The 27,954-nt window shown below is 51.5% G+C and overlaps 1 protein-coding gene, 1 long non-coding RNA gene and 1 other non-coding gene across 6 annotated transcripts; 1 reads left to right on the plus strand and 2 right to left on the minus strand.

The window, feature by feature from the left end:
- Window positions 1-26,704, minus strand: CTDSP2 (CTD small phosphatase 2). 4 transcript variants are annotated; one of them, NM_001266058.1, is given in 8 exon segments: window positions 1-3,789; window positions 3,966-4,151; window positions 4,289-4,381; window positions 6,395-6,451; window positions 7,038-7,139; window positions 7,592-7,630; window positions 9,486-9,634; window positions 26,176-26,704. In NM_001266058.1, coding segments are annotated over 8 exon segments (816 nt in total). In that variant the 5' UTR covers window positions 26,240-26,704; the 3' UTR covers window positions 1-3,663.
- On the minus strand, window positions 4,674-4,757 carry MIR26A-2 (microRNA mir-26a-2). Its single transcript, NR_032375.1, has one exon. It is a non-coding gene; the product is annotated as a microRNA mir-26a-2 (primary transcript).
- LOC144332936 (uncharacterized) lies at window positions 16,902-23,582 on the plus strand. The gene is made up of 2 exons (XR_013401182.1): window positions 16,902-17,033; window positions 22,079-23,582. It is a non-coding gene; the product is annotated as an uncharacterized LOC144332936 (long non-coding RNA).
- Window positions 26,705-27,954: the final 1,250 nt, after the last annotated feature.

A 27,954-nucleotide genomic window follows, 5' to 3' on the forward strand; every position in this document is an offset into this window, starting at 1 on the left:
CCTGGATAGGTTTTTAAAACCACTTTTATTAATTAATTGTAAGTAATACAAATATTCCAAAAATATAAACAGACACTTAATGGCGTCCTGCATTTCAAGTTTTTGAATACAACAAATTTATCAAACCATGAATCTGTAAGCAAGGTAGTCAGCATCCCATAGCCCAGTTACAGTGGGAAGCAGATCCCCTACCCTCCAAGTGGCGTCTTGAAGGGGGAAAGCGGCACGAGATTGAACATGATAAGCAAAAAAGCTCACGAGGCCCAAAGAGGAGGGTCCACTCCAGGGGCAGGCCCTACAACGTTAAAAGAATGGGGGCAGCTGGCCTGACCTCTGGCCTCCTCTTTCCTGGCTGAATGTAGATATTTACCGGCATTTAGAAAAAAGGAGAAAAAGACAGAACTAAACCCCTGTTTAGGAAAAAGGGACCGAGGGACAGCAGTGGTTAAGTAATCCACTGAGGACCTGAAGGGGAAAATGAACTTACCTTTCTCATATACTTGACCTGGCTAGGACACTAAGTGCCAGACAGCCTTCTGAGGGGACTTTCTTTCTAAATGAGGCCTCAGGAACAGGTAGGGGCAGCAGAATAGAGTAACATCCATTTCCCAGGGAAAGACTGCCCTTACACTTCCCATGCTTTTAGCACAAAGCAGCGTCTGGGCCACTGTTACCAGAGGTGAGTTTATACATTTACAAAATGCTTAAAATCTTTGGGAGGCAGAAGGAAGCTAAACAGAAGGTCCCAGGTTAACTGAAGGCAAATTCACTCAACCTTTCTAGTAAGGGACCCATGGGCCTACAGAGTGTCCCCTCTACAATGTGCAGAGTGGAAACCCTTACCTGACCCTTTTCCAAACTGGTCCTGTGTCCAAAGCTCCCCCTATGAGAGGGACACGAACATCAGGCTTTTGATTTAGAAGCCCAATCAGAGAGACACACTGTGTCCCTGAAGAGGCACCTTAAAAGAACTGAACCTGGCAGGTAGGCAGATTCCTGGCATGGCTTGAATTGGTGCTGACCAAGCATGGTGGCCTATTATCTCCCAAAGACCAGTCTCAAGTGGGAGGGGCTGATGGTGGGAAGCCCTAGAACAGAGTCCGAGATGAAGCAGCTTCCTCCCTGTCTTGCCCTCCAAAATTGAGTCTGGCCTGATTCCTCTGAGGAGCAAATTTTACAGTCATCCCTGACCCTAACACACGGTGAAACTGGAAACCCGACAGCAAATAATGACTAGGCTGGCTCTGGTTCACATGAATGGACCCTGGCTAGGTTTGGCTGAGTAGCTTCTCTGGGGCAAGTGGGAATGGCATTGCTGTGGGGGAGTTGCAGGTGGGCAGGCAGGGTTCTGATGGGAGCGAGGCCTAGAAAGCAGGGGCTTCATGCAGATGCAGCAGGGACACTCCCACCAAGCCATCCTGGGCTTTGGTCATGGGCCCCACACCAAGCACTTGGACAAGCCTGTTAGGAAAGGGGGTGGCACACGCTCTTCTTTCATCTGGAAAAACATGGAGATCCAAGGGAGGGCAGAAAGGGTCCTAGAAACTCAAGTCAGCTTAGAGCATCTTATTGCTTATTTAGTCAGAAGAGCCTAGCTGGGCCCATACAGAAAAAGATTTGGCCAAGGGCTAACCCTTAGGGTGGGGCTTGGAAGAGAGGCCCCTCCTGCAATATTAGGATAGCAGCCTAGGCCAGGCCTTGGGTCCAAAGCCACAGTTGGCTCTAAGGGTCTGAGCTCCAGCTTTCCTTCAAGAGATGGTATTCCTGGCTAGCATATGGGGCCCTTTTCCCTTTAGGTACACTGGGACCCCACAGGCCAGGGGAATGATGCTGGCGGAAATGACCACATGAGTTCTGGGGACTCTGTTCCACTTTGATTCCAAAGAGAAAGACAAGGCCCTATAACCTTGTAACAGGAGGGAAGGTGGTACCACAACGCTAGAGAAAGATGCCAGCCAGCCAGCCAGCTACCACTGAGAGCACCAAGCTGCTGCTCTACCCTCTGCTTTTCTCGGAACTTATTAGTTCCTGAGGCTGGACCTAGGGTGTGGCAATGGAAGGGATAATGGGGAAGAGTCCTGAGTGGGTGGTGTCCCTGCACCTGAAGCAATTCATAAATGCTTTGTGATACCTGCCTCCAGGGAACACAGAGATGGGAATAGGAGCTCCCTCCCACCCCAGGAGGGAGGGAGGGAGGGAAGAGAGAACCCCACCCACCCAGGGAGGCCATAATTAAGGCAGTGATGCTGAGGTGGGGCTCCTTTTTGGGAGGCCCCTTGTGCTCCCAATTACAGCAGCACTTCCTCATTTTCCACCCTGGGAAAACTTCCATTTCATGATGACTTTAATTCTAAAGCATTCACTATTAAGAACCTTTGAAAGCAGGAGACACCCAGAGTGCAGGTCTGAGGGGCTCACTCACTTCTGTTACCAGAGGCAGAAAGCATGTGCATTAGGCTGGCAAATGGCAAGAACACTCATTCCCCCTCAGCCCAGGAACAGTAGAAGTTCTGAGGCCCTCGGGAGGCAAAGCAACAGCCAGGAAGGATGAAGGCTGGAACAGACAGAGCTCAGTAGAGGATAGGCCCTGGGGGAAGACACAACAGGAAAGAGCCCTGCCCAAGAAATGGGAGGGGCTGGGGCAGCTTAGTTCTCCCCAGCCCTTGGAACAAAAGTCCTTGCACCAGCACCAGCAGAGAATCCCTGAAGAGCAGACTTATGGAAATGATCCCGAGCTCAGCTGATCCACAAGTCACGGGGACACACATGTCCACGCTTTGAGGATTTATCTTTTCCCTGCAACCTCAGCGCTGCCGACATTCATCACAGGCCCAGGATTGTAACTTTGTCAGAAACAAACCAGGCCCGACACTCCGTGTTTAGAAAGAGAATTTTAAAACAGAGTCAAAAGAACGGAAATCAGTTATCTGTCCTCTTCCCGGGCAGGGAGAAAACCTCCTTCCCCACGTTTGAGACTATGACTAGGTGGTGAGGAAGGCAGGCTCAGCACCCCAGCCTTGGGGAAACAGAAAGGGCCCGTCCCAGGCACTCAGCTGGACGCAAGCACAGCCTTTGGGCCACAAGACCTGATGGCCACTGGGTGCTGGTCTGGAAATAAGTCCTCATCTTCCCAGAAATGTGATCTTTTGTCTGCAGCAGCTGGCTGGAGAAGGATTTCAGAAAGGTGTGTGCCTGGAGTACCCAAAGGCATACCCTTCCTTTATCCTTGGCATAGGCCTTACAACACTGAGGAAAGGCCATGGTTTGGCAATGGAGCCTTCAATAGTCTTCATCCCTATAGAACTCAGTGGCTCTTAGGGTGACAGAGGAGACAAGCTAACTTGGGAAGAGTCTTGGTCTTTCAGCTTCTCCCCCACTGAAACACTATATGCTGGGGCCACAGTTCATGGCAAAACACACACACAAACACACTCTCTCTCAAACACACATCTCAACAAGGTGGTGGCAGATAGCTCTGGGTATCGTTGCTCTGGCATTTGCCCACTTGGCATCTCAGCTGTCCTAAAGCTCTTTCCAATTACTTCTCACTCTTTACGGGCTGTGTGGTGAGGCACTCCAGCTTCTACTCTGTCACGCTGATCAAAAAGGCACAGTGTGGGAAAGTCCCCTACTGGGATGGCCGTTGCTTGGAAGCAGGGCAGGCTAAGGGGCCCGCAGCTGCCCAAGGCTGGTGTAGACGTCCTCTGCTCCGCTCAGCTCCTCAAAGATTGGGATCAGGTTCAGCAACTCAGTGTCTGCCATGTCATCAAACCAGGACTGCACAGGCACCTGGTGGGGGGAAGATGTGGTGTCAATCTCCCAACTGCCGCTTCCTCCTCCCTCACCCCAGAGCCCTAGAGGGTGGCTGGGTCTTCCTGGAGGGGTGTACTTCTCTGGTGGAGCCCACAGTTCCAGTCTGCTTCCTCTCCCAATCCCTACCGTGGAGACGTGTCAGGAGCACTCACTGCATTCTCAGGGTGGAAGATGTAAGAAGCAGGTGAGTTGTCCAGGATGAGGGTCTTCCTCAGGTCCCTACCCAGGCGGCTGAGGTCCTTGACGTAGCAGCCCTGGTGGAACACGCAGGACTCACGGAATAGGCGGGCCCGGAACACCCCACACCGATCCAGCAGGTCTGTCACAGGGTCGGCATACTAGGAGGAGAGAAGATGCCTTAGTATGGATGCAGTCCTGGTCCTCCTGTGGCACCCTAGGGACCAAAAGGGAGCTGCTGGACCACCCCTGTGGCCACCACACCCACTCCTGGTTCTTCCCTCTCACCCCTAGGTACCTTGGCCAGGCTGGCAGTGAAGAGAACACATTCAAAGAGTTCCCCCATACGTCTCAGGAACTCATCCACATAAGGCCTCTTGAGCACATACACCTGAGGAAGAGCAGAGCAGCCTGTTGGAAGCCTCCCTGTGATGAAGCTTTGCAGTACGAGGTACCTTCACCAGTTACAGAGAGCAGCAAGGAGCTCTCAACCCCTGCAGCCCAGCCTCTTGGACTACCTGGCTGGAAGCCTGCGGCCCCCTGAGGGTCCACAGACCCTGAGAACTGGCTGTATCCCCTCACCAGGTTTCCAATGGATCAGTGGTCCCAACCTCAACCTGGCGCAGGAAGAAGTGCATACACCTTGTCCCAGAAGCCATCTCTGTTTCCGGCGGCGGACCATCAGCTGCCTCCAGAAACAAGTAATCAAGAATAGGCCTCACAGATGGAAACAGCCTATCCTGGATTACTTGAATCCAGCCACAGCCTCTATGGGAGCTTTCTGTCCTTGGCTCCAACAGGACAGTCTGTCCAGGTCACGATCAGGTAATGAACTGCACCAGGGAGCAGTGACTTTTTCCCCTCAATGGCCCCATTCTAGACAGATACTCTGCCGACTCTTGCTCTGCACCAGATTTTGTGCTTGCTTCTGCCAGCCACCCCTAACACCTGCGTCCACCTTTACGATCTTGCACATTTTGGCAAGTCCTTTGGCTACCTGACCCCCCATCGGTCTGCACTCTATTGCTTCCATGACTCTAGCCTACACAGGTGCTATCAGAACCATTTCCAGAAAGGTCCTTTTTCTTTTTTTATTTTTTAGAGATGGGGTCTTGCTGTGTGAGGCCAGGCTGGTTGTAACTTGTGGGCTCAAGTGTTCCTCCTGCCTCAGCCTCCCAGAGTGCTGGGATGACAGGTGTAAGCCACGGCGCCTGACTCCCAAAGCTCCTTTACCCACATAACTCCCGAGCTCAACGAGAGTCAGCCTGCCGTGACTCTCCCTCCTAGAGTGGGCCTGAACTGGCCACCAACTCACCAGACCCCTCAAGAGCTCTGCAGGAACCCTCTGTTCTAGGCAGCCACAACTTAGCATCTGTTAGCCTGCCATTCCTTTGACCTCCAACAAGCCCCTTCCTCATCCCAGCTATTCATCAAGTCTGGCATCCTTTCACCCACCTTGGGCAGGTAGTGCTCCCTTATTTTAACCTCATCCTTTTAAAAATTATTCATACCCTTCCTTGTTAGCCAGGAGTTCACAGTGTGTATCTGTTTGAAAATATGCCTTCACCTGTTCTACAAGGGTTTAGCACATCCCTATACCCTCAGCTAGACTGTAAAAGGGCTGCTGGACCAAGCCTGGTCCTGACCGGGGCCTGGCAGGTCTTCTGGGCAGGCAAGCTGAGTAAATGGTCTTTCACTAGCAATGTCACATGATCCTTAAGCCGGGACTGCCTGGGCTGCAGGCTGGAGCCTGGTCCGTTTAGATTTGAGTGCTCTTTACATTGACAGACATACATTGAGTACTTCCTCAGGCAGAATCCAATGGAGGGCCCCAGGGAAGGCAGTCAGAGAAGGCTTCACAGAGGAGGAGATGTCTGGGCTGGGGAGGAAGAAAGTCACTAGCTATTCACAGTGGGGGTGTGGGGGGGGAGCATGGGCAAGAGGGCATTCCAAGCAGAGAAAATGGTTACTACTGGTTTCCTTGCCTGTTACAGGAAAAGAGATACCTGGTTAAGGTATCTTAACAGGTATAGATACCTTTCTTAAGGAACAGAGAAATGTAATAAATCATGTTAACAGTGCTGGCCACGTGAGAGGATGGTGGTTAACAAATGATAGCTATTATTATTATTATTAAATAAAATGTAAACTATTTTTTTAAACAGCTTGGTTGCAAAGAGAAAACAAGGGTGACAGCTGGGGGGGATATGGGCTGAAACTCTTTTTTTAAGATGAGAAAGCCTTGAGTGTGAAAGATACCAATAAAAAGGGGAGGCTGGAGTTATAGAAAAGGGATCAGCTGACAGAACGCAAGCCCTGAGACGGGTGGAGGACCCCAGTATGCGTGGGGCAGAAGGCAGACCCCCCACCCTCTGGGCTGGGTGTGGTCGGGCTGGCAGCTCACCTGGTGAGTGGTCCCTTCAATCTCTATAGGCACTATGAAGTCAGCATTGTTGATTGGCTGGAAGGCAGAAAAGTTAATGCTGTCAGCATGGTGGCAAAGAAACATGAGGCCCCCACCATAACCCTAGGTGGGTGGGGAGAAACAGATCTTAGAGACTCCTGGAAGTGCCTCTGGCCACCCCATTAAGGGGTTCTCACCCTAGTTCAAAATGTGATATCCCATTCTGGTTTTCCCTACTCCTTAGCACCTCCACTCTGACAAATTCTACCTGAGCTGAGAGTTTTGGGGCCTGAGTTTCCTGATGAGACAAGCAGGGGCAAGGGCCAAAGGTGATTCAACCACTCTTTTAGCCCTGCACAGAGCCCTGGTGGCTGTCTGTGCTATGTGGCTCAGGGGCAGATGCAGCCTGTTGGGAGTGATTGGAGATAGCAGCCCTGGTGGAACACACAGGGTTCCTACTCAACAGTCTTTAGTGGGGCCTCTAGATACCTGTGACACCAGGGTGGCCAAAATGCCAGAGGCCTGGCCTTTTCCCTTCTAATCTCTCCTCTTTCCTCACCTTTAGCTTCCTTACACAATTGTTGTCAGATTCACAAAAGGGCCCAAGATAAAGGTAGGAAGGGTTCCCCAGACGTTGAGTTACCTTAAATGAGCTATGCACAAGGGTTTCATCGAGGTCAATGACCACACAGATCCTTCCTTGATCTTCCTCTGTCACCTCTGGGAGCAGGCAGGTCCCTGGGATCTAAAACCAAGCCAGGTTGCTGAGATCTGCCCACCAAGAAAGCCCAGTTGTACCCCTTGGCATAACTATGGGAAGAGCTGGGCTGTTTGTGGAGACAATCACCAACCCAAGATAGGCACCTCTTAAAGGCCAGGAAGAGAGAAGGTGGAGTTGTTTCATTGCTTTCAGCCTCCCAATGGGACTATTAAGTGATCTGGACATTGGAGGTGGTGGCCAGGGCTGGTGTGGGATGGACAGCAGCTGTGGGAAGAGGGCATGGAGCACCAGCTGTCCCCTAAAATCTAATGCCTTGCACACAGCAGGCCCTCAACAAATATGGGGAATAAATGGCTTCGCAGGTCAGGGAGGTGGCTGGCCAGGCACCAAGGACTATGCACGTCACCCTGCCCATGGAGCTGGCAGGGATCACAGGGTCCTGGCTTCTGAGTACTTACCAGGCCAGAGTCACGTACCTGGTAGAATTGGTACTGGAGACACTGGAGCAGATCCGACTGAGGAAGAGAAGGAGGCGGTCAGCGCCATCTCACCGCCCTTCCCACCCCATTCAAACCCGCTACTTCTGTCTTAAGCCTGAAGGGCAACTTTCTCCTGCAGACCCAGCCACCTGGAAGCTCCTACCATGTGAAAACTTACTTTTCCTAGGAGTGGGGCAGGAAAAGGGAAAGGCTAGAGCTTCCTTTCCACATTAGGCCTGGTGAAGGATGAAGAAGACAAGTGTCCCTGTTCTCAGTTGACACTGCCTCTCAATTGGACAAAGTGAGGAACAGGGAACTCAAGTAACTGATTCAGGGACACAGAGTCGAGGCAGAACCAAAGTCTGAATTCCTCACAGTGGCAAACTCTCGCTAAGTCCTTAAACTCAGCTTCTCTTTGAGAATATGTTGTTTTCTATGCACTCCTTAGGGGTTATATGGGGGAACAAGCCCTACAAAACATCAAGTAAGCCACACTGTGGGTACCCAAAATGTGAGGGGAGGGAGTGCAGAGAGATCAGCAAGCCCCCCCACCCCAATTTTTGCTAATATAAATATTATGACCGCTGGGCGCAGGGGCTCACACCTATAATCCTAGCACTTTGGGAGGCCAAGGCGGGCGGATCACCTGAGGTCAAGAGTTCGAGACCAGCCTGATCAACATGGAGAAACCTTTTCCATCTCTACTAAAAATACAAAATTAGCCGGGCGTGGTGGCACATGTCTGTAATCCCAGCTACTCGGGAGGCTGAGGCAGGAGAATCGCTTGAACCCGGCAGGCGGAGGTTGCAGCGAGCCAAGATCATGCCATTGCACTCCAGCCTGGGCAACGAGAGCGAAACTCCGTCTCCAAAAAAAAAAAAGAAAGGTTACAGTTTTAAGTGTTCTTAATGAAAACTCTGAAGAAAAATTAAAATCCTAGCACTTAGATAAACAATGTGGCATTCAGTGTACTGCCTTCAAATCTGTGTCAGCAGACTTTTTTCAGAATGCTATATAATTACACACTCTGCCTTTTTACTTAATGTTGCAAGTCAATACTTCTCCATGTTATTGAGAACTCTGTAAAAGCTAATCACTCAGTAATACTGTCATGTTGTATTTTATTTAACCATTTCCCCTACTGCAAAATGCAGTGATTTTTCACTGATGTATGTCTTCAGCCTGGTCTTGAGAAAAACGAAGGACAACCAGACCTCAGTGTTTCAGAGAAGTACTACTGGCTTTTGGGGCAGAATAATTTTTGTTGGTTGGGGCTGGCCCCACCTGTGAAGTACTAGACATATAAAAAATACCCACAAAATCCCAAATGCCTTGCGTGAGTACAGGAGAGAATTACTGACAGGAGTTATTAACAGCATGGTAGTTTCAATTCCTTGGTTCCCTGTAAGTCAGGTAACTTGGAAGTTAGCTTTGCATAGTTGAGAACAACAACACAGGCTTTAGAGCCAGAGAGATCTAAGTTCAAATCCTGACACTACTATTTATCAACCATGAACTCTTCAGGTGCCACATAAACCCTCTCCATAAACCCTTATCTGCAAAGTGTAAATCCTGTGATTTCCTTACAGGGCTGCTGGCTAGATCACATGAGACAATATATGCAAAGCACCTTGCCTAGTTCCTGAAACCTGGAAGGATCAGGATCACAGGGGCCGTCAGAAACCACAGGGACATCTGAATGGCCCATACCGCAAAGGGGAAGGAACAGAAAGGAAATGAACTACTTATGGAAGGATAGAGGAAGGGCCCCTCTCAGCCAGAAATCTTTGCAACCTCAGGCAAGGCTTCCTTGTCTGGTTGCCATCATTGGCAGGGATCTCCCACTAACAGTCCCTTCTTTGCTGGCATCTTACCACCCCAACCCACCTACCTTAGCAATGGTGTTTGCTTCCTCCTTATACGCGGCGAGCTCAGTGGAGGAACTTGACTGGCCAACATGCTGGGCACGAAAACAGCAGAAAAGGGCCTTGAAAATGTTACGTCCACGAGGCTTCTTAGGAGAGGACTTGGAGACCAGGCCTAGGGTGGACAGAATGAGAAGCCTTAGCTCTAGGGACATCAGTTTCTGTCCACAGATACTACCATGCCCATAGCTCTTCCAGTTTGTAAGCTCTACTAGGGCACACAGTATACGGCTGGTGAACAACCACATACAGTTAACAGTAAAACATACATGTTTATTCCAGCCTTTTCTCTTTAAAGCAGGAACGTCAGGAATCTCCATTCTCTGGGTTGGGAGACCTGAGCTACAGAGCATTTATTCTTCATTCCATGGGGGAAGATGAGGCCAGGCACAGAATCAAGGTGTTGTGCTGCTCCAGCTGCAGCCCACTCAAAATTAATTCACGAAGACAAAAATCCTCCCTAACATCAATTCCCAGGAAGGCCATCAGTTCCAGACAATGGAGTAACCTGGTCCCCTTCGAGTTAGTGGAGCTGTAGTTCTGTTCAGCATCAGCTTCCCTAGATACTGGGTCAGGGGAGGCAGAACTGAGCCCAATTTGCCTAAAAACCTCAGGCTAGAGGCTGGGCGCGGTGGCTCACACCTGTAATCCCAGCACTTTGGGAGGCCGAGGCAGGCGGATCACGAGGTCAGGAGATCGAGACCATGCTGGCTAACACGGTGAAACCCTGTCTCTACTAAAAATACAAAAAATTAGCCAGGTGAGGTGGCAGGCGCCTGTAGTCCCAGCTACTCGGGAGGCTGAGGCAGGAGAATGGTGGGAACCCGGGAGGCGGAGCTTGCAGTGAGCCCATATTGCGCTACGGCACTCCAGCCTGGGCAACAGAGTGAGACTCCCTCTCAAAAAAAACAAAAAACAAAAAACAAAAAAAAACCCTTCAGGCTAGAAACAAGAGACTAGGAACTACAGAGCAGCCCCAGCCCCAAGGAAGAAGCTACACTTTTTGTTCACAGTCTTGTCTTCCTCCTCCACTCCAGCAGCTCTCTTTAAGGCCCCCCCACCCCCACCCCAGGATGGGGAGCCTAACTGGTAAAACACAAGATACCATGGATTAGCCCCTTGGAACACACATTTGCAGCCTCAGGTTCTAGGGTGATAGCCTTGCTTCTGGACTGAAGCTGCTTAGTCCTACCTTGATAATTTGGGTGGTGGAAACAAAGTCATTTTAATAGGAGACTTGGCAAGACATCCCCAGAAAGGCCAAGCAGATACAGAAAAAAACTATGAACATTACAGGATCAACTAGAAACGGACTTAAGGATAGCTTTTGCGCTGGGTGTGGTGGCTCATGCCTGTAATCTCAGCACTTTGGGAGGCCGAGGTGGGCGGATCACTAGAGGTCAGAAGTTCGAAACCAGCCTGGCCCACATGGTGAAACCCCGTCTCTACTAAAAATACAAAACAGCTGTGCGTGATGGCATGTGCTTGTAATCTCAGCTACTTGGGAGGCTGAGGTAGGAGAACTGTTTGAACCCAGGAGGTGGAGGTTGCAGTGAGCTGAGATCATGCCACTGCACTCCAGCCTGGCTGACACAGCAAGACTCTGTCTCAAAAAAAAAAAAAAAAAAAAAAAAAGATTATCTTTTGCAAGTTCCTTCTGCTATAGATGAACTTTTCTGATGACTGTTGAGCAAGAGTGGAAAGCTACAATGTGCACTGTGGCCAGGAGGTGGCGCTGCACAACCACTCACAGAATGGTCCTTGGTCCCAGGTCTCTTCTCCAGAGGGTCTTGAGTTTCCCAGAGCCTGAGCCGATGGGCCTAGTGATTAAACCCAAGCCATTCCAGTTTAAAGCACAGGGCAAACTACTGTGCAGAAAAATGGATGCCGGAAATGCCTCTGTCTTTGTGGGGGAAAAACGAAAGCAGAATGTACCACGAAGGACAGACAAACTGCCCTGTGTTATTACTTGGGACAAAGATGAAGGGAAGAGGAAGACAATGTGGTAGGGGCTACCCAGGAGCAACACACCCAGAAAATGCACCAAGGTGACCCTTGCAGAAGTGGATGATGGGAGGGCCATATAACATCCAGTTACTGGGTTGCCAGTGCCCCCTGGAGAGGAGCAGGGGAAGATCAAATTATTCCCCAGGACCAAGGGTGGGAAAATGGCCTTTACACAGCAGCTGGACAAGTACAGTCAGCATCACCCCCTAGGATAAGGGACTCAGCTCTGCCTCAACAGAAAGGCAAAGGACTTCCTGCAGGTGCAGGCTCACCCTCCCCTGCTGGCCGGTCCAGAGCTTGCTCTCTCTCTCTCTCTCTCTCTCTCCCTCTTCCCTGGGTTAGGCCAGATTCCTTAACATTGGTATGGCCATTGGAAACCTTTTAGAAAATGACTGGGCCTTTCCAGCAATTAGCCTAAAAGCCTAGACATCACTTTCAAGCTCCTGGCTCTGGAAGAGGAACCAAGATTTCCAGGGACAGGGATTTTGTCATGAAGTTGTGCTGGGGACATCCCCCAGAGCCCTTTATCAAGGAGAAAAAATTCAGAGCAGAGCCCAGTGCTCAAAGAGACCAGGATAAGCTGGGCGCGGTGGCTCATATAGGAGGACTGCTCAAGCTCAGAAGTTCAAGACCAGCCTGGGCAACATAGTAAGACCTCATCTCAAATTTAAAAAGACAGGCCGGTCGTGGTGGCTCACACCTGTGATCCCAGCACTTTGGGAGGCCGAAGTGGGCAGATTGCCTGAGGTCAGGGGTTTGAGACCAGCCTGGCCAACATCGTGAAACCCCGTCTCTACTAAAAATACAAAAATTAGCTGGGCACAGTGGCGCACACCTGTAGTCCCAGTTACTTGGGATGCTGAGGCAGAAAAATCGCTTGAACCCAGGAGGCAGAGGTTGCAGTGAGCTGAGATCAGGCCACTGCACTCTAGCCTGGGCAACAGAGCGAGACTCCAGCTCAAAAAAAAAAAAAAGGGAAAAGAAAAAGAAAAGTCATCAAGACAGAGGTTCCTTGGATTTTCCCTATTTCTATGCTCAAATTGGAGGGAAAGGACAGCTTCCCCACCTGCCTGTATGGCTCACATTAAATTCTAAGCCCAGGGACTCAGGGCAGACGTTGACACAAAGCTCCAAGACGAAAGCTGAACCATTGCTTTCCCTTTGGTTTATGGTTTCTTCATGCAGAACCACAATCAGAGGCTTAACCCGGGCACAGAGCCTTTTTTAAAAGGCCACACAGCCTGGGCTTTTCCTGAAGAGAGGCTGTCAGGAATGCACTCAGCATCTTAGTGACAGACGCTGTGAAGGCTGAGTAATCCTGAGAGGTTGGGGGGGCGGTGAAAGGGGCAGCTGGCTGGGGGTATGGAAAGGCCTGGCTTGTGCCCGCTGCAGGGAGCCCAACAGGCAGAAACGCCTCAGTCCTAAACAGGGAGGGAGCTTGGACTCTGCAGGAGATGAGGGTCTTCTCAAAAACACAATGTGGCCGGCAGCCCCTGGGCCTCTGAGCCCACAAATGCCTTGAACTTGGGGGCAGGAGCTTGAAGCAGAGTACCTCAGACCCACAACAGCAAGGTCAACACCTCAGGCATCCGTCATTCCCCACTCCCCTGATGGGGTCCTGCTTCCCTCCAATCCTTTTCCAGGCTGGCTGTCCTCCTTACCTTTCTAAATACTACTCCAGAGAATTCATCAGAATGCATCAGCCTCTCCCAGCATGGCTGCCTCCCTGCAAGGCCCACAATGGCCGCAACTCAGTGCATTCATCAGCCTCTGTGACCCTCTGCATACCAGGCACTCAGTAACTTTGGCTGAGTAAATGACTCCAGGGTCCTCCAGGGCCTGTCACGACTGCAGAGCCAGGACCTGGGGAAGCCCCCACTAATTTGCAACAGCCCGGAAGAGTTAGATAGAGAAGCCTCCTTTATGTGAGGAAAGGAAGGTGAACACTGAGGGAGCTGGGGCCCTGAGGCAAGCCACTGAGTCTTTCTAGGCCACCGCCATGTTTACTGAGCATCACGGATGTGCCAGGCCTGCGTTAGACACTTGACATCATTAGCCTCATTTAATCCTTACTATTAACACTTTGGTAGGCACTAGTTCTCCACTTTACAGAAGGGAAACTAAAGCACAGAGAGGTTAAGTAACCTGGCTCACGGTCATGCAGGTAGTATGATAGCAGAGCCAGGATTCGAACCCAGATCTGCCTGAACCCAGAGCCCAGGCTCTTAACCATTACCCTGTATAGGGTCTCATACACATTTACTCATGCAACAAATGGGAGGTGTAGGGGCACTCTCAAGGTCTCTTCTGGATAACTTTTTTTTTTTTTCTTTCGGAGACAAGAGTCTCATTCTGTTGCCCAGGCTGAAGTACAGTGGTATAATCATGGCTCACTGCAGCCTCGATGTCCCAGGCTCAAGCAATCCTCCTACCTCAGCCTCTCAAGTAGCTAGGACTACAGTCTTCTTGGGAACTTTTGCTCTCTGCCTCTCTAGGATGAGCTGGTAAAGGACCAGTCTGAGGTCTAGCGCCTGGCCCTTGCCCCAGGTTTTCTTGGGCAGGCTGTCAAAGTTGGAAGGGGTAAAACAGCGCAAGGTTCTGGGATTCCACTCCAGGGAATCCACCCCCACCCCTGCCTGGACCTGCTGTGACCAGCAGATACCTCTGGGAGATCAAGATAACAATGGGGGGAGAGGAAGGAGGAGGGGCTGGAGCCAGGAGCTTTGGTCCAAGACCTGCACTGTTCCTTGGGTTTAAGGGTGAGGGAACCACAGAGTTCAGAGAGGGATCTGAAACTTGTGTCAAAGAGCCTTTCACATGGTTCCTTTGAGCCAGCACTCAGCATTGTGTCCTTGACAGCCAGGTGCAGGCCAGCCCCTACCCATCTGTGTGTGATGGGGAGGGGCACAGCCTGCCCTTCCAGGAGAGGAACACTGGGCACAAGATGATTTACAGGCCCACAGGGATTTCCTTCTTTAAAAAAAAAGAAAACAGAGGCCAGGCGTGGTGGCTCATGCTTGTAATCCCAGCACTTTGGGAGGCCGAGGCAGGCAGATCACCTGAGGTTGGGAGTTCGAGACCAGCCTGACCAACATGGAGAAACCCTGTCTTAGCCTGGAGTGGTGGCTCACGCCTGTAATCCCAACATGTTGGGAGGCCAAGGCAGGCAGATCACCTGGGATTGGGAGTTCAAGACCACCCTGACCAACATGGAGACACCCGGTCTCTACTAAAAATACAAAATTAGCTGGGCGTGGTGGCGCATGCCTGTAATCCCAGCTACTCGGGAGGCTGAGGCAGGAGAATCGCTTGAACCCGGGAGGTGGAGGGTGCAGTGAGCCGGAGATCGCACCAGTGCACTCCAGCCTGAGCAACAAGAGCAAAACTCCGTCTCAAAAAAAAAGAAAAAAGAAAAAGAAAAAAAAAGAAAAACCTCGTTTCTACTAAAAATACAAAATTAGCCAGGCGTGGTGGTGCATGCCTGTAATCCTAGCTACTAGGGAGGCTGAGGCAGGAGAACTGCTTGAACCCAGGAGGTGGAGGTTGCGGTGAGCCAAGATCACGCCATTGCACTCCAGCCTGGGCAACATGAGCGAAACTCCATCTACAAAAAAAAAAAAAAAAAAAAAAAGGATGGGGCCTTGAACTCCTGGGCTCAAGCGATCCTGCCTCATCCTCCCGAAGTGCTAGGATTACAGGTGTGAGCCATTATGCCTGGTCCACACAGGAAATTCATTGCACATGGTTTCCCCAACCAGGAAGGGCAGGACTCCAGCAGATGCCATGTAGCCCCAGGACAAGCTGCTTTCCCTCCTTCATTCCCTGCTACCCTCTGTGGACATCCAGCCCTCCTCTCCTGCCCAGATGCAGACGTGCTTCTGTCTTCCCTGCCCCAAACATTTGGTTTGGGGCTAGATGTCTGAGAGGACCAGCACAGACCCAATGAGGGAAGCAGCTCTGGCTTAAGAAGAAAGTGAGCTGGTGGCTGAAGACAGGGAAGCCAGGCCAGCCCTCCAGCTCACTGCTGTGAGGCTTCCTACTGAGGCAGGGTGTGAGGAGAAGAGGGGATGTGAGGAGTATGCCCCCACTGGGGATCATCAGGGCTGAGGTCCGGGCTCTGCCAGTTACTGACTCAGCCACACAGCCTTCTGGAGCCTTAGTTTCCTCATCCATAAACTGGGATAACAGCAAGCCCTCACTCAGGACTGAAAGGATAAACGAAGTTAGAGTAAGGCACTGTGCGAACTCTAGAGCTAAATGCTGTGCTTGTTTTAATTAATTATCCAAGGGGAGAGGACCACTAATTGGCAACATCATGGGCCTCATTCCAGGAGGCCAGCAACAGCTCAGGAGCCCTCCCACCATCATCACGTGGATGAAGCCCAAGAAGACGAGGGAAAGGTGCCTGAGAGCTCTACTATGAGCAGGTTTCAGAAAGTCAAAACAGCCCCTATACCTTCTCCCCAATCCACAACAAAATTTGTTTTCCAGCTCACAAACTCCCTGACTAGGTATTCTGTGAAAAATAAAAGCAAGTAAGACTGTTTCACTTGAGACAAAAATCACCATCTCCCCTGGTATTCACCCCCACCACCCTCAAGAAGTACCAGGTGAGGACACTATTTGCCTCTGCCTCTTAAGAAGCATATGCATGGGCCGGGGGAGGTGGCTCAAGCCTGTAATCTCAGCACTTCGGGAGGCCGAGCCTGGTGGATCACTAGAGCCCAGGAGTTCAAGACCAGCCTGAGCAACATGGCAAAATCCTGTTCTACAAAAAAAAAAATTAGCCAGGTGCACCTGTAGTCCCAGTTTGGCAGGCTGAAGTGGGAGAATCACCTGATCACCTGAGCCCAGGAGTTCGAGGCTGTAGTGAGCTGTGACTGCACCACTGCACACCAGCCTGGGTGACTGAGACCTTGTCTCAAAAAAAAAAAAAAAAAAAAAGCGTGTGCATGTACTAACACGTGAACACATGCACACATACACACAAATGAAGACCAGAGTGACCAGGGCAACAGTATTTTTAATCTTCTCCTGAAGGTCAGGTCCAGATACCACTTTTGTCAACAACACAGCTTTGTGTCCCAGCAAAGGAACTTCTCACACATCTGCCTGGCATTTGGCAGAAGGTAACCTCTGAGGCAATCAGATTTTAACAAGCCCATTCACGTAGAAAGTTGCTTTCTTTTTTGGTTCATCCCCAGAAGTACTTCCTTCCCCACCACCTCCCATCCCCCACAGCAAAGGACTTAGCCTTAGCCTGGCTATCACTATAAAATGGCCCCTCTGAGGGGCCTCCTTCCTCTCAGCTATTGGAGGAAGGAGAGTATTTGGAGCATTTCCGGCCCTTCTTGGCCGGCTGCCTGAACCCTGCAGCCAAGACACATTTGACTGGGACTCCCCCATGGAGAGAAGTCCTCCCAGGTCCTCTGCAAGGGGCATCTGTGCCTTGGCTATGGACATACCCTAAAGTGCCAGGTGGACGGAAGAGCTCCTGGGACCAGCAGGTGAGTCGGCAGGGAACAAAAGAGAGTGGGATGCCTAGGTAGCCCCCAAAAGACTGCAAACAATGGGGAGGGTGTACTGCTTTCACACCCGGCCACTGACACTGTTCTCTACTGCTAACAAGTAAGGCAGGGCCGGACCCAGCTTAGCACTGGCTCCCAAAGTTCCAAAAAGTAACTGTGAACTAACTGCACGGACATTTTTTGAAAAAAGCAGTTTTACACTTTGGGAGGCAAAGGCGGTGGGGATCACTTGAGATCAGGAGTTCGAGACCAGCATGGCCAATATGGTGAAACCCCATCTCTACTAAAAATGCAAAAACTAGCCGGGTGTGGTAGTGAGCTGCTGTAATCCCGGCTACTCTAGAGGCTGAGGCACGAGAATCACTTGAATCCAAGAGGTGGAGGTTGCAGTGAGCCAAGATCATACCACTGCACTCCAGCCTGGGAGACAGAGTTTCACTTTTTTTTTTAAATAAAATTAAATTTTTAATTTAATAAAATTAAATTTAATTTAAAAAAGCAGTTTTAGCCATGCTGTTTGGTTCATACCAGCATGTTGTATGCTGGTGCAGGGAGGGCACCAGCAACTGGGGCAGTCCTACCTAAGCCAGTGTCTCCATTAGTTCCCTTTCCCTGGGCAGCTCCCTACATGGCTGTCTCTTCTTTCAGACCTGAGTCCTTAATGCCACCTGTGGGGCGAGGGTCACAGGTCACACACTTTCTTGTCTCTCCCCCTTCAGCAGTCTGTTCTCTGACCTCAGCTAGAGAGGTCAGAGGACTCGGTTTTGGGAGCAGGGGACTTCTGGCAACTTCTAAAGGATGCTGATTTCAGAATCAGCCTCTAAAGGAGTTATTCCCAAAACACCCTCCTGGGCAGCTCTAACATACTTTAAAAACGTGCTGGGTTGGGGTGGGCCTCCAGAAGTAGTAGGTCCTGGATCAGAGACAGAGGAGGCATTTCCTCATAGACAAGTCAGCTGCAGGCTCAGCCCTGCAAGCCCCACTCCACAGGGCTCTTGGGGGATGTCAGGAAGTGATATAATAGCCCAAGGGGAGCAGGGACAAGCCTGAGATGCCATCCAAGAAAACTCAAAGGGCTGGATCCTGCCCCTGCCTCAGCAGGAGACCCTGCCCTATGTAGCACCAGCCAGAGCAAAGATTGTTAAGGGACTGGAAACCACACTTGCCCACCTGGAGTTCAACCCCTCCGTCCCCTTAAGGAGGTGTAGAACAAGCCCCTGTGGGAGGGGCTACACACAGACACCCTCTCAGTGAGTGTTTCAAGTTCCTGCCTTGGTGCTGTACCCTTGACTCCTGGAATGCTTGGATACAGTTGAAGCCTAGGAAGAATCCAGTGCTTCTTTCCCTTCCAGGTATGTAGGCCTGCTTTAGGTTGATACAAACGTGAGCTGGAGAAAGTAGTGAGGACACAGGACAAAGCAAGGGTATCTGTTCTGACCAGGGAACAATACATAAGGCACCTAGACTTGAGTTCGAATCTAGGCTCTGCCATGTGTAAGGTATGCAGCCATGGGCCTCAGTTTCTTCATCTGCAAAACGGGAAGACTACCTATTTCTCAGTGTCAGAATTATGGGGAGCTCAGGGAGAGTCCTGGTCCTAACAAAAGCTTGGTAAGTGTCAACTGCTACTCATTAAGCGTAGAGCACTTTCATACTCCTACCTCAGTCCCCGTTTCAAAATGTTCACATTAAAGGGACCATAGAGATTTCTTCTAACTCATTTCAGAGGTAGTAACGGCCAAACCGGAAATGATGTTTTCCGGGACTCCACAAAAACCAATCACTTGCACAAACACATACACACTCATTGAGGCTGGCCAACCAGTTCCTCCTTCATGTGGCTGGCCTCTGCAGAAGGACTGGAAGGAGTCTGCCAGGGAGGCACCCATCTCCAGGAACATTCGCCTTCTCCCCCTACACCCCTCAGCTTCACCTAGGACCAGCCAAGTTGTATAGGTGAGTCCACTTGAGAAAGCACTGATCTAGACATCAGGAAACCCAGCTCTTGCTCCAGTTCAGCTTCTCAACAGTTCCGTGGCCTTGCTAGGGCACAATTCTCTGGGGTTCAGTTTCCTCATAAGTCAATCTGGAAAGGTTTCCCCTGCATGGTCCCTTAAAAGGTGGCTTTACCTGAAGCATGCACCTGAAGCATGAACTCAAAGGCACTCAAAAAAGTGAAATGCCAGACAATGCAAATGTCTGGCTGACACTAGCCATGTACCCTTGGGCAAAGTCCTTCCCCTCTCTCTGTGAAAGTTTTCTTTATCTGCAGGGTGGGCGCGGTGGCTCACGCCTGTAATCCTGACACTTTGGGAGGCCGAGGCCGGCGGATCACGAGGTCAGGAGATCGAGACCATCCTGGCTAACACAGTGAAACCCCATTGCTACTAAAAATAAAAAACAAATTAGCCAAACGTGGTGGTGGGCGCCTGTAGTGTAGTGCCAGCTACTCCGGAGGTTGAGGCAGGAGAATGGCATGAACCCGGGAGGTGGAGCTTGCAGTGAGCCGAGATTGTGCCACTGCACCCCAACCTGGGCGACAGAGCGAGACTCCTTGTCAAAAAAAAGAGAAAGTTTTCTTTATCTGTTAAGTGAGGTTAATTCCTCTTACCGGAAAGGAAAAGTTGTCAGGAGAACTAAGTGAGATACTAGATACAAAATGCTAGGAATAGTACCTCGCCTATGGCAAGTACTCTATAAATACTGGCTATAACCTTTACTGGGTAAACAAGGATGGATCATTACTCTGTCCATTTACTCTGAAAACTTTAGGACTCCTCTTGAAGAGCCACAGATCTTTAACAAACAGTAAAACTGGACCACCAAGAGGAATTTTCCTGCTCGGGGCAAAACAGGCAGTTGGGGCCACTGCTGTGCCTACCTGGCTCTTCTCCAGGGGCACCTGTCAGAGCCACAAGGAGCATTTGGAACACATGCATGCCTGACCCACCTGCCCGTGAGCTGATTCAGTAGATCCCAGGTGGGGGGTCTGTATTTTTAGCAAGTGTCACAGGAGACTCTGATGTGTGTCCCTGGCTGAGAACCAACAACTAAAGGTGCCAGGGTCTCTGACTAACCCAGGGCTAGAAGGCAATTCAGCCAAAGTCCCCTTGGCCCCTCTCCCCACCATACCTGACTGGCTCAGTGTTTCTGTAAGCCTTGGAGGACTCATGCCCAGGATCCGGTTTTCTTCTCTAGGGATAGTTCTATGTGATGTGAGACAGAAAACCTGGGTCTGCTGTCTCTACCTGCAGGCCCCTGTTCCTGTGAAAGAGGGGTCCTAGCTCTATTCTGCTGTGGGAACAGAACAGCTGGGATCTACTATCCAGGAAGCCTTCCACAGGCAATTTGAGCCTTTCCATGAGTCTAGTCTGCTTGGCTGTCACTGGGACTGGGGCCATATTTCTTCCCTGGGAAAAGTGCAGGTGGGAAAGTGCAAATTCAACAGGATGGAAAAAGCTATGGCAAGAAATAAAAGAAAGTATAGAATAAAAAGAGAGTAAGAGCAAAGTCTGATTTGGGGGGATGGGGGTTGGGGAAGGACTAGAGCACCTAGGAGGGAAATGGAAAGGTCAGATCCACTCAGAGATCAGGTTCAAGGCTAACTCCTAGAATAGCTAACATAAAACAGGGCATACACACTTTTGCCTAGAGGGAGGCTGTGGCGCTCACTGGAGTACCCTGTGATAACAGATCCTGGTGCAGGCATACTCAGACCTGAAGGGCTAGGCATTTTGCCAAACAAAGAAACTCCATTCTATTTGGTCTCTGGTCCAGAGATGCTTCCAGTTTTAAGAAGTCAACTTATCCACTTTAATTTCTAGTAGTTTCTTCGTAAGATTTGTATGTTAATGTGCTCATCTGCATCCCAGTTCAGAACTACTCCTCCATTTCAGGAGAGAGAGGGAAATATGTCAGGGCCACACCCAATCCCACGTCCCCAAGACAAGCGAGTTAATTCCATGCTTCCCAGAGCTGGCTAGACTAAGACAAGATGAAAAGCAGATCAGTGCTGCTTTTGTACTTTCTCAATGTTGGACCCTAAAACCACAGCAAAAAACAAATAGCTTAAGAACATCTATTTCTCTTCAAACCCCATTTTCTTTTTCCCCTCTTACTAAAATTACCTAAAAGAAACCTCAATTTCTCTGAATTCATTAACTCTCAAAGCAAACAGTGAGAGAATGTAGCATACAGTTGTCTTGAATATTCGTTATATCCATATTTGAGAACCTCTAAGGAGGTTTAGACTTTAGAGATTTAGACTTTAGAGACTCAGAGGGGGCACATGCCTGGCCTTCTCCCACCCCCAGATGCCCAGGCATCAGACACAATGGTAAAAGTCCCAAAGCCCAGGCAGATAAAATCACATCCCAAGTCACATGACACAAAGAAGGGGTCTGTGCAGCAAGGCTCTTTGTAAGCCTCAGAGGTTGATCCTTCCAGAAGGCCCAAGCCCCCACAGTCAGTGTCCCCTCTGACCCCTGGCCACCTGTCTTGAAAACTAAAACCCACAAGACTACGTGCTGTTTACACGGTGTCCTTGGGGGAATGGAGGAAGGCGAACAGAGTCGTCTCACTATGTAAAAAAGGAGGACGTTAATATTTATCAAGCACCTACTAGGTATAATAGAAGAGTAGATATCATTATTACTATTTTATAGATAAGTTACTAAAGTGATTTATCAAGTGATTTATCAAGTCTCACTGTGAATAGGAAAAGAAGGGATTTGAACCCAGGTCTGAAGCAATTTTGCTTCAGAAACAATGCTTTGAAGTAACAATGAAAACTTTAACCCCGACCCTGGTCCTACTTCATCCAATTTAAGAACCAAACTGACCATGATGGGAATAAAAGACAATACCCCAAATTACCCAAAAACTACCAGGAAAAAAAAAATGGAGGAAGAAGAGGAAGGGAAGCTATGTATTGATATGTACACACATACACACATAATCCCATATATATTTACATATTGCTTTTGTTTCCCATACTTATTTATAAACATTTTAATTCTCCACAGGTTGGGAGCATCAATTCACGTTGGCTAGAAATGTGACTTCTTTAGTATTTACCATTTTAACAAAATCCATGATAAGTGATTTGGAAGGTCCCATGGAGAGGATGAAATGACACCTTTCTGTTACCCAGTTTCTTTAAGACCTCCATGGTTGAGAAGAGAGGACAAAGGAACACCCCCACCTCTGCCATCCTCCGAGGGATTTTTCACAGCAATTCCAGTGCTGCTCAGTGGAAAGCTCCGCAAGTCAACTGCAAACCCCCAGCCCCAGATATTAGACATTTACAAACTTTGTTGCTGATTTATCAGCACTCTTCTGCGATTTTGGGGGCAGGAGCAAACACAAGCTTAAGTCACCACACAGGCTCCAACCCTTACCCCAAGATGGGGGAAAAACTCCAAAGGAGATGCAGGAGGGAGCCTCAGCAGTCACTGTGAGAGCACAAAGAGGCCAAGACCCAGGGTAGGCAAAGGAAGGTGAGAGGCACCAGCAGGGCAGGAGGAGGAGTCAGCTATAAACATGGAGGCTTCCCGCCCCCCACATAGCAAGATATGGAAGGAAGCTTCCAGCAAGATTCATGTCTAAGCTTTTCAAGTTAAAGTCTTGGCTACATCTACAATGAAGGGTGCCTGAACAACTTCTTGAGGGAATAAGGCAGAATTTCCCCCTTATGCGGATAACAAAAGAGCTAGCCACCCTGAAAACTTGCCACATCCCAATTTTCAGAGATGGTCAGTCTCTCAGAAGAATCCTTGCGATTAGCTATCAGAACCTGTCCAGTTCCGCATGTGAGAAGGTAATCCAAGGCATCATCGAGAGGAAGGGGCATCAGGATTCATGGACAACAAAAAAATCTCTGATTCCTCCAAAAGGCGTGTGGGTCAGAGAGCTCCCAAAGAGGCTGCCTCCACCAGTTCTCATTTCACGTTGGGGGGTTACAGGGTGGGTCTTGTTTTCTTGGCTTTTCCCCATCTAATCCAAAAGCCAAGGTCACAACCTCTTAGCAATGGGGTGACAATCTCATATAGAGCTGCAGTAAACAGCCATTCTTGCCAAGCTGATATTAACATTTCTTTTTTCTTTTTGATGTTACACACAATCCTGTCCTTGCTGTACCAGAAAGCCATTTCACCCATCTGTCTGGGAAGATGATCCAATTTTGGTGCTTTTATCATCAATGCTTTCAGCAACTTTGTTCTACTTCCCCTACTGTAATTACTTTTGAATCATCAACACACCCAGACAGCCTTAAACCTCAGAGAACAGAATGCTAAAAAAGAAAAACAAAAATCTGCAATGGCAAGTAACTTCACTAAATAGCCACCCAAACTAGGAGCAATTTGTTTCTTTCCAGAAATTTACTTATTAATAATAAGTACCTCACACTCCTTCTTCCCCTTTTTCCAAAGGCAGGCAAGGCATGGAGATGGGATGTTATGGACAGGAGGGAGTGGGGAGAAGCAGGAACTCCAAAAGGAGCTAATTAAAACGTCTGCTTCCCCAGTCCCCCAGCTTTTGTTTTTTGTTTTGTTTTGAAGATGTAGGTTTTGTTTGTAAATGATGTGGGACTGAGAAAGTTGGTTGAGTGGCTGATGGGTGCCTAAGCAGCCCAGGAAGAAAGTATGCCCTCTCTGGAATGCAATCAAATTACATGGGGAGGGGCTGGGGAGGGGCCGGGCGCGGTGGCTCAGGCCTGTAATCCCAGCACTTTGGGAGCCTGAAGCGGGCTGATCACCTCAGGAGTGAAGACCAGCCTGGACAATTGGCGAAACCCGTCTGTACTAAAAATACAAAAAAATTAGCCAGGCGTGATGGCGCGCGCCTGTAATCCCAGCTACTCGGGAGGCTGAGGCAGGAGAATTGCTCGAATCTGGGAGGCGGAGGCTGCAGTGAGCTGAGATCACGCCACTGCACTCTAGCTTGGGCAACAGAGTGAGGCTCCGTCTCAATTAAAAAATAAAAATAAAAAATTACATGGGGAGGGACAGACTCAGTGGCTGCTAGCTTAAACCACACACACAAAAAAAGGGAAACATTAACTCCAAGAAAATCCAACACCAGCAACTTAACACTGCCAAGCCAGTTGCTTTGCTTTCTGCTGTTATCTATTCTGTGGCCTGCCATTCACCCTGGTGGATGAAACTTCCAGCTCTGATTTCTACGATGCCCCGGCGCAGTCCACCTATCCCTTACTCCTTGCGTGGTCTCACGATGCCCAAGGCACACTCCAGGGCACAGGGCTCCTCCCCCTATTCATCACCACTGCCCCCTCTTGAATCCCCCCACATCTGGATTTCTTCCCCTCTGGCTAGCTCTTAGGGCCTTTTCCTGAGATGAGTTTGGGAAGGGAGTGGGAAGAGTCAGGAGTGAGCTATGAACACACGCAGCCTCCCTCCCTTTTTCAGCCGTCAGCACAGTTGAGCAGCCAGCAGAGGCGGTGAAGTTGCCGCCTGGGTCACAGTCTGGTTAGTGATGCAGCCAGGAGAGCAGAAATCATGGCAACACCGAGGTCAGGGAGGCTGGAGCCTTCTGGGGGGTTGGGATCTGAGTAGGCCAGGCTCATCCCTCCTCAGGGCAGGCTTATTTAAAGTCCGGCCAGTGATGCAAGAGGAACACACTGCCCCCTCCCCCACCCCTAACCCCCTCCCAGCTCCTCTCGTTCCACTGGGAAATTTGGGAGAGGCTGACACCACCAACTCAGCGTCTTTGCTCCTAGGGAAGTTGGGGGAGCTCCTTGGAACGTGAACCCCAGGAATTAGTGACCTGCTGACTAATGTTGCCAAACGGGTAGACGTGGGGCACACAAGGCCCCGAAGCTGGCCGCCCACCAGGCTCTAGGCCTCAGTGTTCAACTGCAGCACCGGCCCCTCGCGCTCTGTGGAGGAGGGGCGGGAGCGCTACGGATTCCGCCCCAGGAGCCAGCTCCCGCCCCAGCCTCCGGGGCCAGGTGGCCCGGGTCCGGCGGCTCTCCAGAGAAACGCCACACTCGTCCTTACACCCCGCGGAAATTCTGCCGCTATTTTGGACACATTCCTCAAGGCCAGAAGAACGTGGCGGAGGGGGAAAAGAGTTTCGAGTCCCCCACTGTGACCAAACTAAGAGGTTCCACCCTCGCTCCCCAGCTTTCTCCCGCCCCGGGAGAGGCCTCGGCCGCCGCCTCACCCCGGCGAGGGCCTGCGGGCCCCCTTGCGCCCCCACCTGACACTCTGGAAGGCGGGGGCCGCCAGCCCCTGCCCACAGAGAACTCGCACTTTTTCGCTGCGCGATTCAGAACCACGCCGGGTCTGATGCCATCCGGCGAATTATGTAACCAGGGACACCGCTCCCGAGCTAAACAAACGCGGCTCTGTGTGTGCAGCGGCGGCCCCGGGGGAGCGCACCGGGCAGGGAGGGGCTCTGGCCGGGCCTCGGAGTCGGGCTTGTTTGCTCAGCGAAACTAGCCAGAGGCAGCCGGGAGGGAGCCCGGCGCCGCCAATGTCCCGGGGCCCGCGCTGAGCCGGGGACCCGCCACGTCTGGTCTGCCAGGGCCCGGGCCCCTCCCCCACCGCGACCGCCCCCGCCTCCAAGTGGTGAACTTGGTCCCAAGTCCCGCCGGACGCCGTCACCGCCAGCTAGCTGCCGGAGCGACCTCGGGCTTGGGGGGCCTGGAAGTACTGGATTCCAGTCCCGGCTGCGTTCCATCTGGGGGTCCCTCCGTCACCTTCCTAACCCCTCCCCGCGATCCCAGGGCAGCCGCGCGCGGCTGTGAGGGAAAGTGACGACCCTATCCCCCAACTCCGAGGGGACGGACGCGGAGTGGCCCAGTGCTTCGAGAGCGATCCCTCCGTCTCTCAATCCCGAGGGGAGGGGTTGCGGGAAAGGGTGACAGCTGCGCCGAAGACGCCCCTTCCCCTAGGGCGCCGGGATCCCGGGTCCCGTGCAGCCCCCACGGAGGTCTGAGTGCCAGCCGGGATGCGGGGGCGGATGGACCGAAGGGGTCCAGTCGGGATCACTGGCTCTGAGCCCGGGAGGTCAAGGGCCGAGACCTGGGGTTCGGGGCTGTGCTAGCCCCCTCCTCGCCCGGGGGCGACGCAAAGTTTTGGGAAGTTGCTGCCCCTACCTTGCTTGGTGAGCACCAGGGCGTCTTCCCTCCGCGCCTGGGTGATGATGGAGCCGTGTTCCATCTAACAATCCCGCGGGCCCGGGCTGGCTGGGCGGGAGGACGGGCGGGCGCGCGGGCTGGGCTGGGCTGGGGGGCCTGGGCGGGGGCCCGCTCCAGCTCCCGAGATTCCGACTTCCACAGCTGTTCACATCCCCCCTCTCGTTTCCTCCCCGGGCCGGGAAGGTAGGCGGCCTGTACAGAGGGCGGGCGGCCCGGGCAACGGCTCCCCCGGGTGCCCCCGGCCCCGATCCCCCGGCGGCAGCTCCGGGCTCCTCAGTTTGGGTCCAACATGGAGAATCCGGAGCGAAAACAAGAGGAGGAAATGGGACACGGGGCGGTTTCCAGGCTCCCCCCTCCCCTCCGTACTCCAGATAAACAACCCGCGGCTGCAGCGCCCACCCCCGCGCCTCCCGGATCTCGACTCGGCCTCTTCACGGCCCACTGGAGCTTCCCGCTCCGGGGCTGCGTCCTAGGCCCCGGGACCCTCCACCTGTGAGCGACCGGGGCTTCGGACAGTCCGGAGCTTTGCTATTTTGTTACGGAAAAAGCGAATCCTCAAGGGGGGTGGGGTGGCGGGCGGGCGGGCTGGCGGGCGGGCTGGCGGGGGAGACTTGAAACCGCTCCGGTGCTCCGATTGGCTCTCTTGGAGAAAAGGGGCGTGGCCCCTCCTTACTATGCGGTGAGAGGACCTAACAACATTCCAGGCGCCACGGCCACGCCCCCGGGCCACTCCTCCATCGCCAGACTGCGGCCTCCCAGTCTCCTCGGCCACACCCCCTTCCCAACTATTTAAAAGGCCACTCCAAAGCTCACGTTTCTGTCCTCAGTGGTGGGGTGTTCTTGTCTCGGTGGCTGCACTCGGGGAAAGTGGAATGGTTCTGCCCTTCAGGGGTGACCAGGACAAGCCGCTGAGCCTAACCGGACTCCGGCAGGGGATGGGGCGGATCGGAAGTTACCTTACCCCTTGCTTGGCCCTCGAATCAAGGACCTACCAAGTTACATAAAAGTACAACCGTCGAGGCCGGGCGCGGTGGCTTACGCCTGTAATCCCAGCATTTTGGAAGGCCGTGGTGGGTGGATCACGAGATCAGGAGTTCAAGACCAGTCTGGTCAAGATGGTGAAACTCCGTCTCTACTAAAAATACTTAAAAAAAAAAAAAAAAAAAAAAAAGCCGGGCGTGGTGGCGGTCACCTGTAATCCCAGCTACTTGGGAGGCTGAGGCAGAGAATTGCTTGAACCCGGGAGGCGGAGATTGCAGTTAGCCGAGATCGTGCCACTGCACTCCAGCGTAGACGACAGAGCGAGCCTCCGTCTCAAAAAAAAAAAAAAAAAAAAAAAAAAGTACAACCTTCGAATCCCGAAAGGGGTGTATGCGTGTGGGCGGACCTAGGACTCCAGAGTACAAGAGCTGCAACTGACCTCAGGACTGTGTCACCCCCAACACTGAAAATGAGACCTGAGGTGCTGGGCTTTCCTCACAGCCAACGACTTACTCCAATTTAAGCAGCCCCGACTCCTCCCCTCCACCCTACCTTCCTCATCCTACCCCTCTCTCTGCCCCCACCGTCCCAGCTTCCTTTAGATGAATGGAGGTCTCTCAGGGAGGAGCTTCAGCTTTGTGGACTCAGACTGCCCTCCCCACTTGCTCTTTAGGCCTCAGGACATGCTCCGCTGGCTATGGCTCCTGGAGTCTCTGCTCAAGGTTGTAGGTGCTTTTGCTCCCCAGAGGCAGTAGC

Source organism: Macaca mulatta, chromosome 11 (genome assembly GCF_049350105.2).
Source record: "Macaca mulatta isolate MMU2019108-1 chromosome 11, T2T-MMU8v2.0, whole genome shotgun sequence".
NCBI classification, from domain to species: domain Eukaryota; kingdom Metazoa; phylum Chordata; class Mammalia; order Primates; family Cercopithecidae; genus Macaca; species Macaca mulatta.

Coding starts and splice junctions, on each gene's coding strand:
- CTDSP2 (XM_015152068.3), bottom strand. CDS start 26,239: ATGGAACACGGCTCCATCATCACCCAGGCGCGGAGGGAAGACGCCCTG. Junction 9,635..26,175: donor CCTGGTGCTCACCAAGCAAG/GTAGGGGCAGCA, acceptor TGTCCACCCTAG/GCCTGGTCTCCAAGTCCTCT. Junction 6,452..7,037: donor TTGTGCATAGCTCATTTAAG/GTAACTCAACGT, acceptor TCTGCCTTCCAG/CCAATCAACAATGCTGACTT.